Raw genomic sequence first — 16221 nt, 5'->3', positions numbered from 1 at the left:
TTCATGTGGGAGAATAAACGGGAACAAGGGTTAGAATACTGACATGTGCTTACAGATCTATCTCAATACGGGGCCAATGGTAAAGGGATCCAAATGAGAGATGGTATGTCAAAGAGCAAGGCGAACCAATGGAGCTTAAAAGACCTTAGGGTTAGCTTCATTAAAGACCTCCAAAGATTAATGTAAAAGTCCTTTGACCTGAGGTAAGCTAGGGTTGAACTTGAGGTGGAAACCCGGCCCAAGCTTAAGCTGCTTGAGGTGCTTGTCATGCTTGATGACTAAGGTGCTTGTCGTTCTTGATGACTAAGGTGCTTGATGTGCTTGCCGACTCGGGAGCTTGAGGTGCTTGTGGGAACACTACCCAAGCTTGAGGTGCTTTGTCATGCTTGCTAACTAAGGTGCTTGGAGGTAAGGTGTGCAAAAGTCAACAACTATCCCTAAAAGGAGTGGGCAAGCCCTACAAGAGGAGGGTAGAGAGAGAACATACACACCCTCACACAAGGTAAGCTTGGTTCAAAGAAAGTATATAGGACACTTGTCAAGTTCCTCTTCATGTTGCCCTCATGGTGTGCCTAAAGCCTATTGGTTGACCTCCCAGGGGTCCAATGATAAATTAGTTAATTTAATTAATTGTTTTAGCATTTATCAAGTCCTCTCTCTCAAAGGGGAAAGGGGGACACTTGTCCCAAGGCTACCCTTGTTGCTTGATATGCCCTTGTATGTGATTGGCTAGGCCTGGAGAGGTCCAATTGTCTTTAATCAAGAGCTACAAGGGGGAGGTCAGTCAAAGCAAGATAGGGGGTTTCTTTAGGGGTATACTCTCCCACACACACTCTCATTGTGTGAAGTGCAAAGTGTAATAGCTCCATCTCCTTCTCCAAGCAAGTAGAGAAGTTGAGAGCCTACACCACTCTTGGCTATGGAATACAAATCCAACCAAGAGCCATGCTTCAATACTTAAGCTTGTCATCTTCTCCATCTGCATTACTATGCTATTATGTATGCTCATCTGCATTACTATGCTATTATGTATGCTAGCAACAAGAGTGATGATAAGTGAAAAACTAGTTCTTTCTCCTATGGAATGTTTCTTCTTCCTCTTCCCTACCTTCATTCCCCGCTAGCTCCCTCCACCTTTGAAGGTGTTTTGAGGCCTTGGGACTGAGGCTTGGGATAGTTAATGCTTTCCACAAAGTTTATGTTATGCTCATGATGCATGAAGCTTTCCATCTTCATTGCATCATAAGGAACACAAAGATTGTATTGTACCAAGTCTCTCTTGATGGGAGAAACTATTATAAAAATGCCTATTGGAGGGGGGCCTCCACATAAATCCGGTCCTCATTTGTTGCCATGTTCTCTAAACTCTCTCTCTTGCAAAAGTATTGTTCATGCCAAGTTAACTAAATGCTATGTTTATGTTGCTACCATCAATTAAGTTCACCCTCTATGCTCATAAAGTAATTCCACAAAAGTACTTTCTTTAATTTTCGCTACTCTCAAAGTTAATAGGCCATTTCCATTACAACAAATGTTGGAGGATTTCAAGAAGCACAAAGCTATTCGTATTTACCAACTAACCATCATAGAGGAGGACAAAGAAAGTTTAGATCCTTACATTTCTACAGAGGTTGGAGCCAACAAGTTACATATTCATGCGCTAGTCTATTCCGGTGAGCATTTGAATAAAATTAGTTGGGATCTTTATCAAAAAATGCTTGAGTTGGTCCTACAACCAATGAAAAGGATGTTCACAAGATTCATTGGGACTTTCAGTATTGCCCAAGGTTATGTGGATCTCATAATATTTATCAAAGGATTGTCGTGCCCCCATATCTTCTTCCTACTACCTCCAAACTCTTGTGATAATCAACTAATAATGGGTACACCATGGCAACAAAAATATAAGGCGTATATACATTGGGCAAAAAACCAAGTGTATTTTACAGTAGAACAACGCGTAGGATAGATCACATTTGCTTCCATGGAAGATATAAGGTACCTCTTTGAGGATGGTCTCAAAAGAATTAAAGAGACAATGAATAACTTCAATGCAATAGAAGCATAACTAAACATTGTAATTGTCACTCCAGAAACAACACCTATAGTATGTACTAATAGCCATAACCATGCATCTGTAGTTGATCCTCTCCCTTCAGTTCCAATAGTGGAGACCAAGCTACCAATCTTGGAGACAAAGCAACCTCTTACACATTGTGTGTCATCAAGTGTAGACTCAAGAGCATCAAAACAAATCACTCAAGTCGATCATCCCAAACAAATTTGGGTATCAAAGAAGAGACATGCAAAGGTCACACCAACACAACACTTGAAACACCCTCAAAGCGACAAATATGGATACCAAAGGATACCCCAATAATTGATGCAAACTTCATTTGGGTGCCAAAAGCCCAACTGCAAAGTTTATCTCAACAAAGTTGAAGTCAACCATGGTATTCACCCACACCTACGAAACAAAGATGGTTAACAAGGCCCGATTCACAATCAGTCATCCATGCTACAAAGGTCAAGAAGACACAAGTAGTCAGATACAAATAGGTATGGGTACCTAAGAAACGTGTTACCGCTCAAAAATCGACATACAGATTGTGGATTCCAAAAGAAACAAGTCAAAATCATTCCTTGGAGCCAACAATCCTAGAACGTGCTTTAGACATGACAACACTTGCAAAATTTAGAACCCACTATATTGGTATGGCGTCCTAAACTTCAGCCACACATTCAAGCCAAGGAGCAGTTTCAACCTTCATTGATTCAAAATCGCACAACAAAATTACAATGCTTGTTACATGGTACACACTCATTACACAAGAGGGTAAACCTCGTCTCACTCGCACAACATTAAATTTTCCATGCATCGAGTGAGTATGCATCTATATGGCCACATTACAAAGGCTTGCATAAAGCACTGCTTTGATGCCCATGAACAATACACCTCTGACGGCTCCCTGTCATTCCATGAGAACTCCAACAAGGAAGGAGGGAGGCATTCTAAATGAGGACTTATTGATCAAATGAGAAAAGGACATTGTTTTATTGATTTTTGTGTTATAAATTGTTGTTGATTTTTCCTTTTTACAAATTCTTTTATTTTATGCCCTTAGAAGAAGAGGTGTAGCAAGAATAAGGGACGAACGCCAGACAGGAACCCTAAGGTGCGTGTAAATATATACATAATAGTCCTTTTTGCTAAAAATATTAATAAAAAGTAGAGCAATCCATCCAAAAAAGTACAAATAAGGATTTTTCTTTTGAAAGCCGCAAATCATGCACATGACATTAGAATGGAGTGATATTTCATATATTGCTTCCATAGGTCAACCACCACATGTCCCCTATGTTGCATTGTGTCAAGCAATAGGCTTTGGTCCGGTTCAGACGTTGAAGGATATTTTAGAGTGTATAACTACCCAAAACCGTGATTTTACCACCCAGCTATTGAGGTGACACCTCAAATGGGTCTGGAGGAAGTATATGATCATGTTAGGATGTTTGCATAGTTGAAAAAATGCTTCTTTGTGTTAGGTAGGAAAAAAACGTGTTTTTTTCTCTCCCTTAGTGATTTGGCAATACATTGAATTTTGATGGTCACCAGGGACAATTAAAAAATCACTGTCCAAGAAGATGCACATGCATTGGATGACTATTTTTCCCATACTTTGAATTTTCACCTAATCGAGAGTCTGATATTAGCCTAAATCTTGCATGAAGTGCCACATTCAAGCTCAAAGACAATCATTATTACATTGGTCAGACTATATTTTCTCTATTTTCAATGCACGTTGATTTTCAATATATTTAATACGCACATGCCCATGTGCTTACTCGTGGGTTGAAGCATGTTCGAACCCAAACTTGTGTTTTTAGTCATTTGTGTTGTCAACTCACAATACTATGCTAGGAGATGCAATTATAGTTGAAAAATCACCAAATTGTAGACTCTCTTTAATCTAGGATCTTCACTGCTCCACACAAACATACATAAGATGAGAATTTGGAACGTCCTCCTATCTTCTATAAGACAGCTTTTGAACTCGAGACCCCTCAAAGATTTGTGTGACAACTCGAATTTACTACCATCGAGTGGTCTTGAGTGCCAAACTACTTCAACATTCTTCTCTCTCTCTCTCTCTCTCTCTCTCTCTCTCTCTCTCTCTCTCTCTCTCTAGAACTCTTGGATAATAAGTATTGAGTTCAAAACTCGGCAAATATCCTTTCTTCTTTTCCTCTCTCCTCCCAAAAAAGACAGTTCAGGAGCAGAATTCGTTAAATCTGCACGCACGCTAGTCTTCGCTCTCTGTCAATGTTATGTTACCCATCGAGACGAAGGCTTGGGGCTCTTATGCCGGTGCCTTCTTCGAAGCTCCTTGTGTTAGGCCTCTGCATAATGCCAGCCGAGAAGGTTTCCGTGGCCGCAGAATCCCATCACCAACTTTATTTCTCTGCCCTTATCGTCGCAAGGATGGCTTATCAACAGTAGCTTACACGCAGGAAATCCTCACAGATGCGGCTGAATGCATCCTCTTCGATGAAGAGGATCCAGTCAAGGAAGGCCCTGGAGCAGAAGGATGGAATGCAGATGTATACAAGGAAGAAAATGGTCTGCAGGCTCGATCGCCTCTTTTTTCTGTTACAGATGTACACAAGCATGATGATGATGATGTGCTGCACGCAGACTCCCTCACAACTGATATGCGGGACACCACAGCCACTGCACCTCGAGAAATATATCTGCGGCTTGATGCCCTTGACTTGCAGAGAGATTATCGGGGCCACTCTTTACGTCCCCTACTGGATGTTGACACACTCCCTCAGCCATCCCGTTCAAAGCCAGGAAAGAGACAAAATGTGCCGAAGAAAGCTAGGCAATTGATTTTGAGTCTGCGTGACTTGCCTGTGGAGGAATTTCCCGCAGCTCTCAACAAGTTCAAATCGTTTGGACCTGATAGAGCAGATTGGCTCTATGTTCTGAGATATTTCAAAGAGAAAGAAGATAAGAGTATGCTGCTTGAGGTACTTGTCTTGTATGTCCTATTAGTAATTGACACAGCTTTGCCTTGATATTAAACGTAAGCACATGCGGTTATTTTAATGTGGGGGATTGTGCATCTGTTGAGGGGATCTTAGCCGCAAATATCTTTATTTGGAAGAGCTTATCTGGAAGAGCTCAGGTAGTGTGATGTATGTGCAGCCTTTTTGGAGCATATGGATAGATATTTGGTTTTCAGTATGAAGATCTTGAGGCCTTTGGTTTGTAATGTTTAGATGTTGATGTCGTACGTGTTTACCGGCTTACTGGCTTTTATGTACTTTGAAAACCTTGGAGCTCGAGCTATTACCTTTTTCAGCATAGATACCCAAGTCAGTAACAGATTTTCAAGGTTGTCATCCCAAAAAAGGAAACGTATTCAATCATGATATGTACAGTATTTACTTTATCTGAATCGCACAGCGTCCTCATTGCTTCTTAGATTTCAGTTTAAGATTGCTCGGCGTTTTGTTGTAGCTTTAGCGCTAGTGGACCACTTAAATTTGAAAGCGGGGATAGGAAGCTTATTTGTATGGCCTCCACTCTCCCAAGTGTTTCCCTTTTGCTTGTCAGGCATGTCATTTGTCAGTTTTCTTTTCTTGGGTAGTGTTTATATTTGCTTTGTTTTTGCTTGCGGTTGTTGCTTTTTGAGAAAGACTAAGATTTATCAAGTTCAGTGTTCGAGCAAAATCATTTTTCTACCATAGACAATATTTTTATTTTCTTTTTCAAAGGGGAAATTTTAGAAGTTTGAGCATTTAGCCTTTTCCTCTTATGATTTGCACCCAAACAAGAATTTTAGTGCCTTTGCTTCATTCCAATGGTCTTTCTTGCCTCCTTTTTTCTCAACCAGTGTTTTCTCACTTTGCAAAGTCTCTTCCAGTTAAGCGATGCAGAAAAGGTGCAAGGAACATAAACACCACTGACTTCATCTCAAACTACGTTTGCAGGTGTTCAATTTTGTGCTTCTTCTACCATCTTTCAAGGCCAGTGCAAGGGACTATACCAATCTCATACGGATCTTTGTGCAGCTGAAAAACCATGAAGCTGTCGAACGCACATTGAAAGTGATGTTAGATAGGGAAGCCTTTCCGGATCTTGTGACTTTCACCGTTGTGATTGGAATGTATGGCAAACTTGGGAACCTTGAGATGGTCAAGAGGAAGTTTGATGAATTGAAGCTTTATCGACTTGTGCCAGACACAATTACTTATTGTGCTGTTATTGAAGCTTATTGCCAATTGGGCTATGCCGCAGAAGCGGAATTATTTTTAGAAAAAATGGAGTGTGCAGACCTGCCGCTGAAGAAAGAGATTTTTATCTCTCTTATAAGAGGATATGGAAATATCGGTCAAGTTGAGGACGCCGAACGAGTATTTCAGCTCATGCAAGCAAAGCTGTTGTACCCAGAAAGGAGGTCCTACTCTGCTTTAATGGATGCATATGCCAAAGATGAAGACGTTACACGCGCTATTGAAGTGTTTAATAATATGGTAGCAGCGGGGATTGAACCCACAGACAAGGCTTTAGCCCGGCTGTTGACTGCATGCGAAAAGAAGAACATGCTCAGTGAAGCTTTGGGGATAGTAGAGAAGCTTGAGAGCAAGAAATTCAAATTTGGAACAAATATGCTCATAACTTTTAGAGGGTGGCTTGCAAAGCTGAGATTAGACAAGGATGTTGAACAGATGTCTGTAGAGGTGGAAAGGCGGTTAGAACGAAAAGCGTACGCGGCCAAGAAGTGGAGCAAGAATGCATATGTACCTGCTTCATACTGCCTATGAGGAACACTTAGGGAAGCAAGGTAAATAGTTGAATGTGTGTGCGCCTGGTGTTGAAAAGTGTTTCCTGCTTCAATGCAAAAGAGACGTCCACAAAAATTCTTCTGAGCAGCAGGAAGCACGGGCCTTCTATGATTGACTTGGCGAGTGCTGTGCATGCTCGACCAGTTTGTAACAATCTATCAAGAAGAGGTATTGAGGGAGAGAAAAGGATTTGGGAATTGGGGGGGTGTGCATCTTCTACAGAAAGCAATGCTCTCTGTTTTGCGGTTGTTGAAGTCCCTATGTTGAGTCCATGCTGCTAGCATCAGCAACAGCTTGCGAAAGTCAATGTTCTAATTCCTTGGTGTTTGGGCAAAAAGCGTCCAATGGTGTGTACACTCCCACTCTTAGATTGATTTTTCACCCTTTTCTCATGAAGAATCCTCTTTAGCTTTGTTTCGGTTTTTTGCAAGGGTTGGAGTGATTATGTGACCAACTTTTGGTATCAGCATGAGCTGCATCATATGAAAGTGTAGCTTTTGGTTTGATGAGTTATGATAGATGAAATTTGTGTATGTAAAATGCCCCTCAATGTTCTTCGACAAATTATTTCACCTAAACAGTCTTGGTCAGAGATCCAGTATATTTTACCTCCAAGAACTTAGATGAGCCTAATTTTTAGCCCTTTGTTTTATGATCTGCCCGGGCTTAATCTTGTTATTCTTGTGTAAAAAGACAATTGACTCTAGCTTTTCAATATCAAACATGCGGGGCAAAATTGTACACCAATGTGCTGTTCACAAAAGTTCAGAGCAGTTCTGTGCCACTTGTGAATTTTTGCCTAGGCTCCACCACTCTGGTTAAGTTATGTATGTGTCAAACTTTTAAGATACAGAGGTATATGTGGGCAGTGGCTTCTTGTAGAAGAGAAGAGAAGTCTGGATAAGCAGAACTAAGATGTAAATTGAGGTGGTCTAATATAGTGGCAGAAATAGACGAGGGTTAGCAGTTGATTCACTACAAAAATACGCACGGTTTCTCATACCTAGAACGTTATAATGTATTACTTGGAATAGTGCCCATTCTTTCTCCAATGTTTCTTCGAATTAAAGTGCAAACATTCATTCAGGTTATTAGAGAATAATTTATCGAAGTCGCACACAATCTGCACTATGCCATTGCCTAGCCTTCTTGTGCAGAATTTGTTCATGTGGCTGTGGGATCTATGCCTTCTCAGCAGCCAGAAATTCCATGCACTAGCGTGAAATAACCATCTGCCAACTTAGCAAGTCAAAAATATCCATTTTTTGCATGTTGATGTGTTAAAAGTTGGCAATATATGCGGATAATTGTGTGCAAGGCCACAAGCCAGTGGCTCTTGCCAGTTGGAGGTATCCACGCTCTTTCCGAAAGTTTTCAAAAGTGAATAAATTCCTATGAGGTAGAAACATGAAGTACTCATTATCAAGCAAGGGAAGGGAATCCACAAGTCACCTATACCAGTTTAGAAATATCGGTGTGGCATCTGCTGCTTGGTCAGCTTGATAAAATGGGTTCCGATCTTGCTAGACAAACTAACTTCTTCATTTGGCACCAAAAAAGCTGTACCATGTTTGCAAGCAAGGATGTGGCAATGTGTGCACCAATTATCAGCAAAACATATGATTAACTGGTGCAACTATGCCAAAATTGGTAGTCACAAGACGACCTGCATAGTTGTAGATATGACAAATAGCTGGTGCATGCTGGTGCATTTGTGACCATGCATTTCACCAGCACAATACTCTTAAGCCCAAGAAATTTTTACATGTTCTGACCGTTAATGATTGTGCACGTCACACCTTGATCAAAATGAATGTGTATTGTCCCTAGGGTAGAAATAAATTGATAAATTGGATTGTCTGATGGTGGTAAAAGTGTTAAGTATACAAATTATACTTGACCCATCATGGTTACCAAACCATGGGCATCTCTGATGTCACTACCACAGCTTGCCTATTGCTTGGCATTCGTTCATTGAAAATATTTCTCCAATTGTGGAGGATATTATGCACCTTGTGCAATTGGGATTTACAAATTATAGTTCTTCCCGGCAAATTTACAAAGCTTTTTGATGGGCTTAATTAAGGAAACATCATATCATAATTTCACATATTGCTCAACATACTTAAGAAAAGGTACAAAACATAAATGATGAAAATGCAACATGCTGTCAAGGTGTAGGGAATGGCATTCCCTGTAAAACAAGCAACCAGGAGAGGCCAGGAGCCATGGTGGAATCACGTTTTACAAGATTGGTCACTGTACTACCATTTCCGGCGATCACAATCCCGAGGCAGCCGGGGGAAGAGGGGGGGGAGCGCTGTCGCTTGCAACCAAGAGCCACTGCCACCTACGGCCTTGCAAGCAATCATCTACATACATCACCAACTTCTACCACATCAACATGCAGAAAATAAAGATTTCTGACTATTGACTTGGGAGATGGTTATTGCACGCCAATACATGGAATTTCTGGCTGCTGAGGTGGCATAGATCTCACAGCCACATGAAGAAATTCTGCACAAGAATGTAAGGCAATTGCACACTGCAGATTGCGTGCCCCCTGGATCCCAACCTCGACAAACTATTTCTTGAGTGACCTATATGAATGTTTGCACTTGAATTACAAGGTACTTTGGAGAAAGAATGGGCAGTATTCTAATCGATACATTAGAACTGTCTAGGCGTGAGAATCTGTGCATATTTTTAAGTGATGCAACTACTAGCGCTTGTCTATTTCTGCCACTATATTAGACCACTTCAACTTAATTTATCAGTCAGCTTATTTCCTCGTGATCACAATTTGACCATTTCGAAATCGTCTCATTGGCAAGAAAGCTAAGTTCAATGACGGAGTTGAGGCATAATGAACTAGATGTACAATCACCAACTCAATTTTACAGCCAGCAGAATGTGGCCAAATTTTCATATTAAACCAATTGACGACGAATGCCATAATGCGGTGAAACATGAGCTCTCTCTCTCTCTCTCTCTCTCTCTCTCTCTCTCTAACTAATAAGCACATATATATACACCCCTTCGTAATTTTTCTTTAAGCCAATCTTTTGTTTCATATTGCTATAGACACAAGGAAGAGGTAAGCTTTACACTGGACATGGCAAGATGTATGCATAATTCAGGATTACAAGTAGGCAAAACCGAAACAAACTCTCAAAGAGCAAGCTAATGGGCTTTGATTCAACATTTACAGCCAAGCAGGATCTCTAATGGGCGTGACAACAGCTTTCACCTGTAGATAATTGTTCAAAGAGTAAACACCTTTCTCCCGGCCGTGCCCACTCATTTTGTACCCACCAAAAGGTATGGCCGCATCAAAAACATCGAAACAGTTTATCCATACAGTTCCTACTCGCAAGGCACGGCTCAATGTATTGGCTGTGTCTAAGTTTTTGGTGAACACTCCTGCAGCCAAACCATATGGGGAGGCATTTGCTCTCTCTATTACCTCAGAAAGTTTCCTGCAACAAATCACATTCAGAATAATGATCGAAGGGATGACCCTATGGAGAGTCTTCTAATGGAAACAACTTAACGACTCAATTAGTTGAATCTAAAAGATATACTAACTTGTATTTGGTGATTGACTGAACTGGGCCAAAAATCTCCTCCTTCGAGATGGTCATTCCATCCTACAAACACAAGCACACTATTATCATCCTGTTCAACCATCAGAATAGATATCAGACACTAGCACCATTTGAATTCCTGCTCTCTATTACCTAAACTAGATTGCGCTCAAGCTACACAAAAGATCCTTTTTGGCCTACATAAGGCCTTAGTAAAGCGTGGACCTCTCGAGAGGACTGTGTGCCACATGGCAAGGTAATGATGTCAAACTTTCTTATAGGAAAAGCATAAACTTATATCTAGGCCCCTGTGAGAGATAGTTGGCATTGTTTTCCTATTTCTATAAACATGGGCATTGAGTAGTGAGTGGGTCACACACACCCTTTCTCATCCTTTTATGTCAGCCATTGTGACCCTTCACCTTGTTCAGATGGTTAGAATATGGGGTTGTAAGACCTCTACGTACACTAACTAGCAGAGCAAGCTCTCTTGGAAGTCTTTGAGCCTTCATAATCAGAGAGGTAACAGTTACCTGCACATCGGCGAAAATAGTTGGTTTGATGTAATAACCTTTGCTGCCAAATCGTTCCCCCCCTGTAAGCAATCTTGCACCTTCTTCCTGGCCTATTTTAATGTAGCCCATCACCTTGTCGAACTGTTCATCACTGACCTGGAACAAAGATATCTTTAATCAGGAACACAGTGAAATGAAGGACTAGCATCGACAAAGCAATTCATTTTTCAGTACATTCAGCAATATAAGAACATGCAATAACATTTGCACACCTGAGGACCCTGTTCTACACCCTTCTGAAAGGGATCACCAACTACCCGCCTCAACGCGCGGGCCTTTGCTTTTTCAAGAAACTCATCATAGATGCTCTCGTGAACAAATGTCCTCGATCCAGCACAACAACATTGTCCCTAAACCAGCGCACAGACATACCTTTGCAGTCCTTGCTTGCTTTGATACAAACAGTAATTATCAACAAAGGCCACAAACCTGGTTGAAGAAAAGAGCAAAGTGGGAGAGCTCAACAGCATGATCAATGTCTGAATCTTCTGTGATGATAAATGGAGACTTTCCACCCAGCTCTAAGGTAACAGGCTTCAAGTTACTTGCTGCAGCAGCTTGAGAGACAATCTTTCCAACTTCGGTGGAGCCTGTGAATGCTAGCTGCTCAGAGAAGTAGCTCATTATTAATATTTCTTCGTCTAGCAGAGTCTTTCAAACAGACTTGCACACATTTAGACTTATTGTTGCAAGCATGCCAACTGCCTTCAATGTCCTGGATAAACATCCCATGGAGCTCAAAACCTCTCCAGAAACAGCCACTGAAAAGACTTTTGAGTAAAAAATTTAACGAAAATACTAACCTTATCGATATCCATGTGGCTAGCAATGGCTGCTCCTGCAGTTGGCCCAAATCCAGAGACAATGTTTAGCACACCTTCAGGAAGTCCGGCCTGCATAAAATGTTGAGCTACAAGTACGATGAGGTGCAGAAAACAACCAATGAAATTGAGTGAACTTCTGGTAAAGGTGCAATGAGTTAAACCTCATGCAAAAGTTTGCCAACTAGCAAGGCAGATAAGGGCGTCTGCTCAGCTGTCTTCAATACTATGGTATTACCACAAGCAAGGGCAGGGCCCACTTTCCAAGTAAACATGAGCAGTGGAAAATTCCAAGGAATAATCTGTCCTGCTACACCAATTGGCTCATGCAGGGTCTGAACAGCATATGCTCCATCAGCAGGCATAGTCAGCCCATGAATCTTGTCAGCCCAACCTGCAAGTACAGCCGCAACGTCCAGTTAGCATTGAGAGCACAAAGCAATGCTAAGCTTGAGCAAAAATCTCAACATCTGCCTCAGTTCAATACCATGAAAGAGAGTTCAGAGAACCAGACAGAACCCTTAAATTAACGGCACAAGAGTTTTATTCACCTGCATAGTACCGGAACAACCTTGCCACCCCTGGAACCTCAATGTGACGAGATTGTTCATAAGGCTTTCCTGAGTCTAAACTTTCTAAAGTAGCCAGCTCATCAGCATGCTCCTCAACTTTATCAGCAAATTTAAGTAGGATTTTAGACCTTTGCTGTGCCAAAAAGAATGCAAGCAAACATTAATTAGCTAGGAGATTAACTTTCAGTTGATTAAAGTTTTATGAACAACATTGAGGCAACAACAGAACTCCCATGCACTATGCCAAAATTACAAAAGACGACAGCTGAAATCCTCATTTGTTCATATACTTACGTAGGGAGTCATCTTTGGCCATGGTCCATGATCAAACGCTTTACGTGCAGCTTTTACAGCCCTGTTGACATCTTCTACATCACCCTCTGCAACATGTGCAATCACCTCTTCTGTGCGAGGATCTATAGTGGGGAATGTCTTACCTACATTAACAAAACATAATATGAGAGAGAGAGAGAGAGAGAGAGAGAGAGAGAGAGAGAGAGAGAGAGAGAGAACCAATTTTAGTTTTAGTTCCTAAACACACCATTTCTAAGGATTAGAAACAATTTGCCTGCTTTCGGCTATTTCAGCTTGCAGTATAATGTTTTTCCCCAGCTGCAATGTCATTTTCCTAGCCTTTTTTTGCTGAATCATTCCATGGTTTTGCAATCCTATACCAATATATACCACTTTTGCACACATCTTTTAAAATTGTGTCAAGGTGTAAGGACCAACTAATAACTATGCATACTATCAGCAATAGCCCTATCCTTGAGCCTGGTTACACTTCTATGATAATTTGTATAGTCCAATTCCAAACCGTGTTGTTTTTCCCATAAAGATAAAACACACAACTTTATACAATCAGCCTACTGGCCACAATGTTTGTACAGCCCTCACACATAACCAATGTAGGCTTTTCACCTCTCTTCATGCTACAAGAATTGGACCTATCAAAAGCCTACTAAGTGCCGTAATCTATAATAGTGTCAAGAAAAGATATCGCTTAGAGCAATTTAGTCATATGTGGCGCGCATGTCTTCGGCCCACTGAGAAGAACTTCTAAAGGAAAGTATTTCCAAAAGTGAGTAGGCCGTGGTGCTAATCGACTCTTACATGGAAGAAATGTGTGCGCTTCTGCTGGCTTCCAAACGTGAAACTAAATCTTTTTACAAGGAGTCAACATGCTTCTGCAAGCTTCCTAGAAGTAAGATGTTTAAACAAATTAGATCACAAGACTAGTTTCACATTACCTGATGCAGCCTCCACAAATTTCCCATTAATAAGAAGATTTGTAAGGCCAATAGAGATAGAAGGCTTGATTGGCTCAGCAACAGCCTCAGCTGAAGTGCTCAACAGGCAGCGTGTCGTCCATCTCATGCCATATCTCCTGACTAGAATCACAAACAGAAGACAGTCTAAGACATAGAGCACAATTCCAATTAAAGTATAATTTGTTGAAAGACAAAATTAACTTGATTCACAGTTTTAAGTTTGATATTGATTTGTTGATTTATTGAACTTTGACTTGTTACTAGCATCAAAAATGACACAAGAAAGTCAGACATAAAGCGAGATTCAAACGTGATTTTTATCCTGCAGGAGATTGCTGATACACACTTCAGAAGGTTCTTTGGAAACAGGCAAAGGCTAACACATTTCTACGGCACTTCATTTTGGCACTTACATAGTATTCAAAGGAGCCAAAAAAATAAGGTGAATTTTTTGGCACCATGATCATTTTTTAAAAAAGGGCTTAGCACAACAACACTTTCAATCTCATACTTGTCCGACATCAAGAAAGATGTATCCTTATCAGTGGACCACATTCCTTGAAAATTGCCCTCTTCCGGTACTTGACCAATGCACAATGTATACACATGCACCACGAAAACAGAGAAACATAGAAAACAAAGCCGAATGTCACCTGCAGCCGAAGATGAACTTGCACGAATAGTTGTTGATGCAAACGCCACCGCCGCCGCCGCATGGAGGAGCCCCATAGAGAGTATGTGCTTAGGACCAGCTCTTCTCCTTTTCAATAGGAATCAACGTGTCTTCCCACCTAAACCGACAAACACAGTGAATCCGTATTCAGAAAAATTATCAAACTTTATTTTGTTATCGATCAAATTGAGAATCTTGACACTGCAAAAATTCCTTGAAAGCAATAGAACGAGATCGTGCGTGCGCACACTCACAACCCCTCATGCCCTACATGAGGGAGCCTGAACATCACCAGTCTGCAAGCCGAGAACAAAATAAAACAATATAGGGTAGGGATGAAGGACCCATGAAGTACCAAACGGTCATTGAAAAGGTGCCTCAACAGCAGCCCACTAGGAGAGAAGATGAACTGTCCAGCTTAGAATTACTGTGCATTAAAGGAAACTTCACAAAAGTGGAGGCAACACGAAAGGCATAGGTAGAGAAATGAAGACCTCTGGAGCATCAATCCCTTTTGCAAGCTTTTGCTTATTACAAAACACAAGAGTAGGAGCCAGCAGGAAGCTCCGCTGAGCTCGTGGAAGCACAGTAGCGCATCAAAGCTTGCTGTGCGCGAAGCCGCGGGCGGGTTTGCGGAGCGAGCTGAAGGGCGAGCTGGGTATGAGCAGAGGCAAAAAGAAAATGCACATCTGAGCGATCGAGAGAGAGAGAGAGAGAGAGAGAGGGAGGGAACCTGCGGACGTGCGTGTGCAATTCGATCTTGCATGACCCGCGTACAACCCGATGATTGTAGGTGGAGAAGCCACACACTGTGTGTTTAGCACTGAATTCTCATCACACTCTCCTTGCGCTCCTTTATATCGCGAGTCGCGACTTTACTTCCACCTTGCAAGCCATTTTCCATATCACAAAGGTTGACGTGGAAACCCATGGCCGGGGAGTGGGGGGGAGAGAGAGAGAGAGAGATGTAACGCGCACATGGCACGGTGTCTCATGCGTTCGGTGGCATGAGGAACAGATCTCATCGGCCGTCTGATTGCGCACATGGCTTGTTGAACGCACCAGCCATTGCCGCTATTGTCCAGCTGACGACATGTGTGCAGGGGAAAAAGCAGTGCAATGAGTGCCACCTCAACTTGTTGCATCTTTACCATGCTTTCTGTGCACGTAGCTTCGTTCCCGCCTTCTGAATGTCCCTGCGTTGAAGTGAACGTGATGAAGAGGGGGGGGGGGGGGGGGGGGGGGGGGGGGTGGTTTCATTGCAGTGAAAACATTCATGCAAATGTTTCATGGAGACAGGGGCGTGGCGGGCCTAGCTGATGTGGCAGCCCATTTTTCACCGAACAGCTCCATGTGCGCATCGAGAGAGAGAGAGAGAGAGAGAGAGAGAGAGAGAGAGATAGAGAGATGTTTGTGTATTTACATCAACTTAGATAGCCTGCACACATGCGCTCAATCCAGTGAAGAAGCAGTCAGTGCTCTGTGTCGGCGGCCATCCTTGCTTATCGAGCACATGTAGGCATTCTAGAGAGAGAAAGGAAGAGAGAGAGAGAGAGAGAGAGAGAGAGAGAGAGAGAGAGCTCTGACATAGTGCAGGAAGGTGCAAACCAATGAAGGACCCTCCTGCCATGCAAATGGTGCTTCATCGACAGTGACTGTTAGGACCAAGGGTAGTCAGTCCTGATGACGACCATCAGCTGCCGATGACTTTGCGATTCAAATGAACAGATGCGTGCATCGTTGGTAGTGGGCCAAGCATGATTTTCGCCCTTTTTTGACGCCGATGGCACTATATGTGTGCACAGAGAGAGAGAGAGAGAGAGAGAGAGAGAGAGAGAGAGAGAGAGAGAGAGAGAGAGAGAGAGAG

The 16221-nt window shown here is 42.0% G+C and overlaps 2 protein-coding genes across 3 annotated transcripts; one reads left to right on the top strand and one right to left on the bottom strand.

Moving 5' to 3' along the window:
* Positions 1-4249: 4249 nt before the first annotated feature.
* On the top strand, positions 4250-7395 carry LOC147431667 (uncharacterized). Its single transcript, XM_086494183.1, has 2 exons — positions 4250-5034; positions 6001-7395. The coding sequence occupies exons 1-2, from the start codon at positions 4330-4332 to the stop codon at positions 6832-6834; spliced, it is 1539 nt and encodes a 512-aa protein (XP_086350309.1). The 5' UTR covers positions 4250-4329; the 3' UTR covers positions 6835-7395.
* A 2502-nt stretch (positions 7396-9897) lies between these two features.
* On the bottom strand, positions 9898-15243 carry LOC147431666 (benzaldehyde dehydrogenase, mitochondrial-like). Of its 2 annotated transcripts, none has more exons than XM_086494181.1 (12): positions 15088-15243; positions 14335-14472; positions 13661-13801; positions 12705-12847; positions 12390-12543; positions 12003-12232; positions 11821-11910; positions 11447-11620; positions 11230-11367; positions 10976-11113; positions 10444-10505; positions 9898-10334 (listed from the first exon to the last, which is right to left on the bottom strand). In XM_086494181.1, exons 2-12 carry the CDS (start codon positions 14408-14410, stop codon positions 10061-10063), a joined length of 1620 nt encoding a protein of 539 aa, XP_086350307.1. In that variant the 5' UTR covers positions 14411-14472; positions 15088-15243; the 3' UTR covers positions 9898-10060. The 2 variants fall into 2 exon arrangements, with proteins under 2 accessions (XP_086350307.1, XP_086350308.1); XM_086494182.1 differs by lacking the exon at positions 15088-15243 and adding an exon at positions 14849-15037.
* Between the last annotated feature and the right edge of the window lie 978 nt (positions 15244-16221).

This window comes from Adiantum capillus-veneris, chromosome 21 (genome assembly GCF_014529385.1).
Source record: "Adiantum capillus-veneris isolate H3 chromosome 21, ASM1452938v2, whole genome shotgun sequence".
Lineage (NCBI taxonomy): Eukaryota > Viridiplantae > Streptophyta > Polypodiopsida > Polypodiales > Pteridaceae > Adiantum > Adiantum capillus-veneris.
Note: the sequence above shows the minus strand (reverse complement) of the source record. Positions and strands in the feature narration are given on the sequence as shown.

Coding starts and splice junctions, on each gene's coding strand:
- LOC147431667 (XM_086494183.1), top strand. CDS start 4,330: ATGTTACCCATCGAGACGAAGGCTTGGGGCTCTTATGCCGGTGCCTTC. Junction 5,035..6,000: donor ATAAGAGTATGCTGCTTGAG/GTACTTGTCTTG, acceptor CTACGTTTGCAG/GTGTTCAATTTTGTGCTTCT.
- LOC147431666 (XM_086494181.1), bottom strand. CDS start 14,410: ATGGGGCTCCTCCATGCGGCGGCGGCGGTGGCGTTTGCATCAACAACT. Junction 13,802..14,334: donor AAGTTCATCTTCGGCTGCAG/GTGACATTCGGC, acceptor TTGTGATTCTAG/TCAGGAGATATGGCATGAGA. Junction 11,114..11,229: donor GTGTAGAACAGGGTCCTCAG/GTGTGCAAATGT, acceptor TCTTTGTTCCAG/GTCAGTGATGAACAGTTCGA.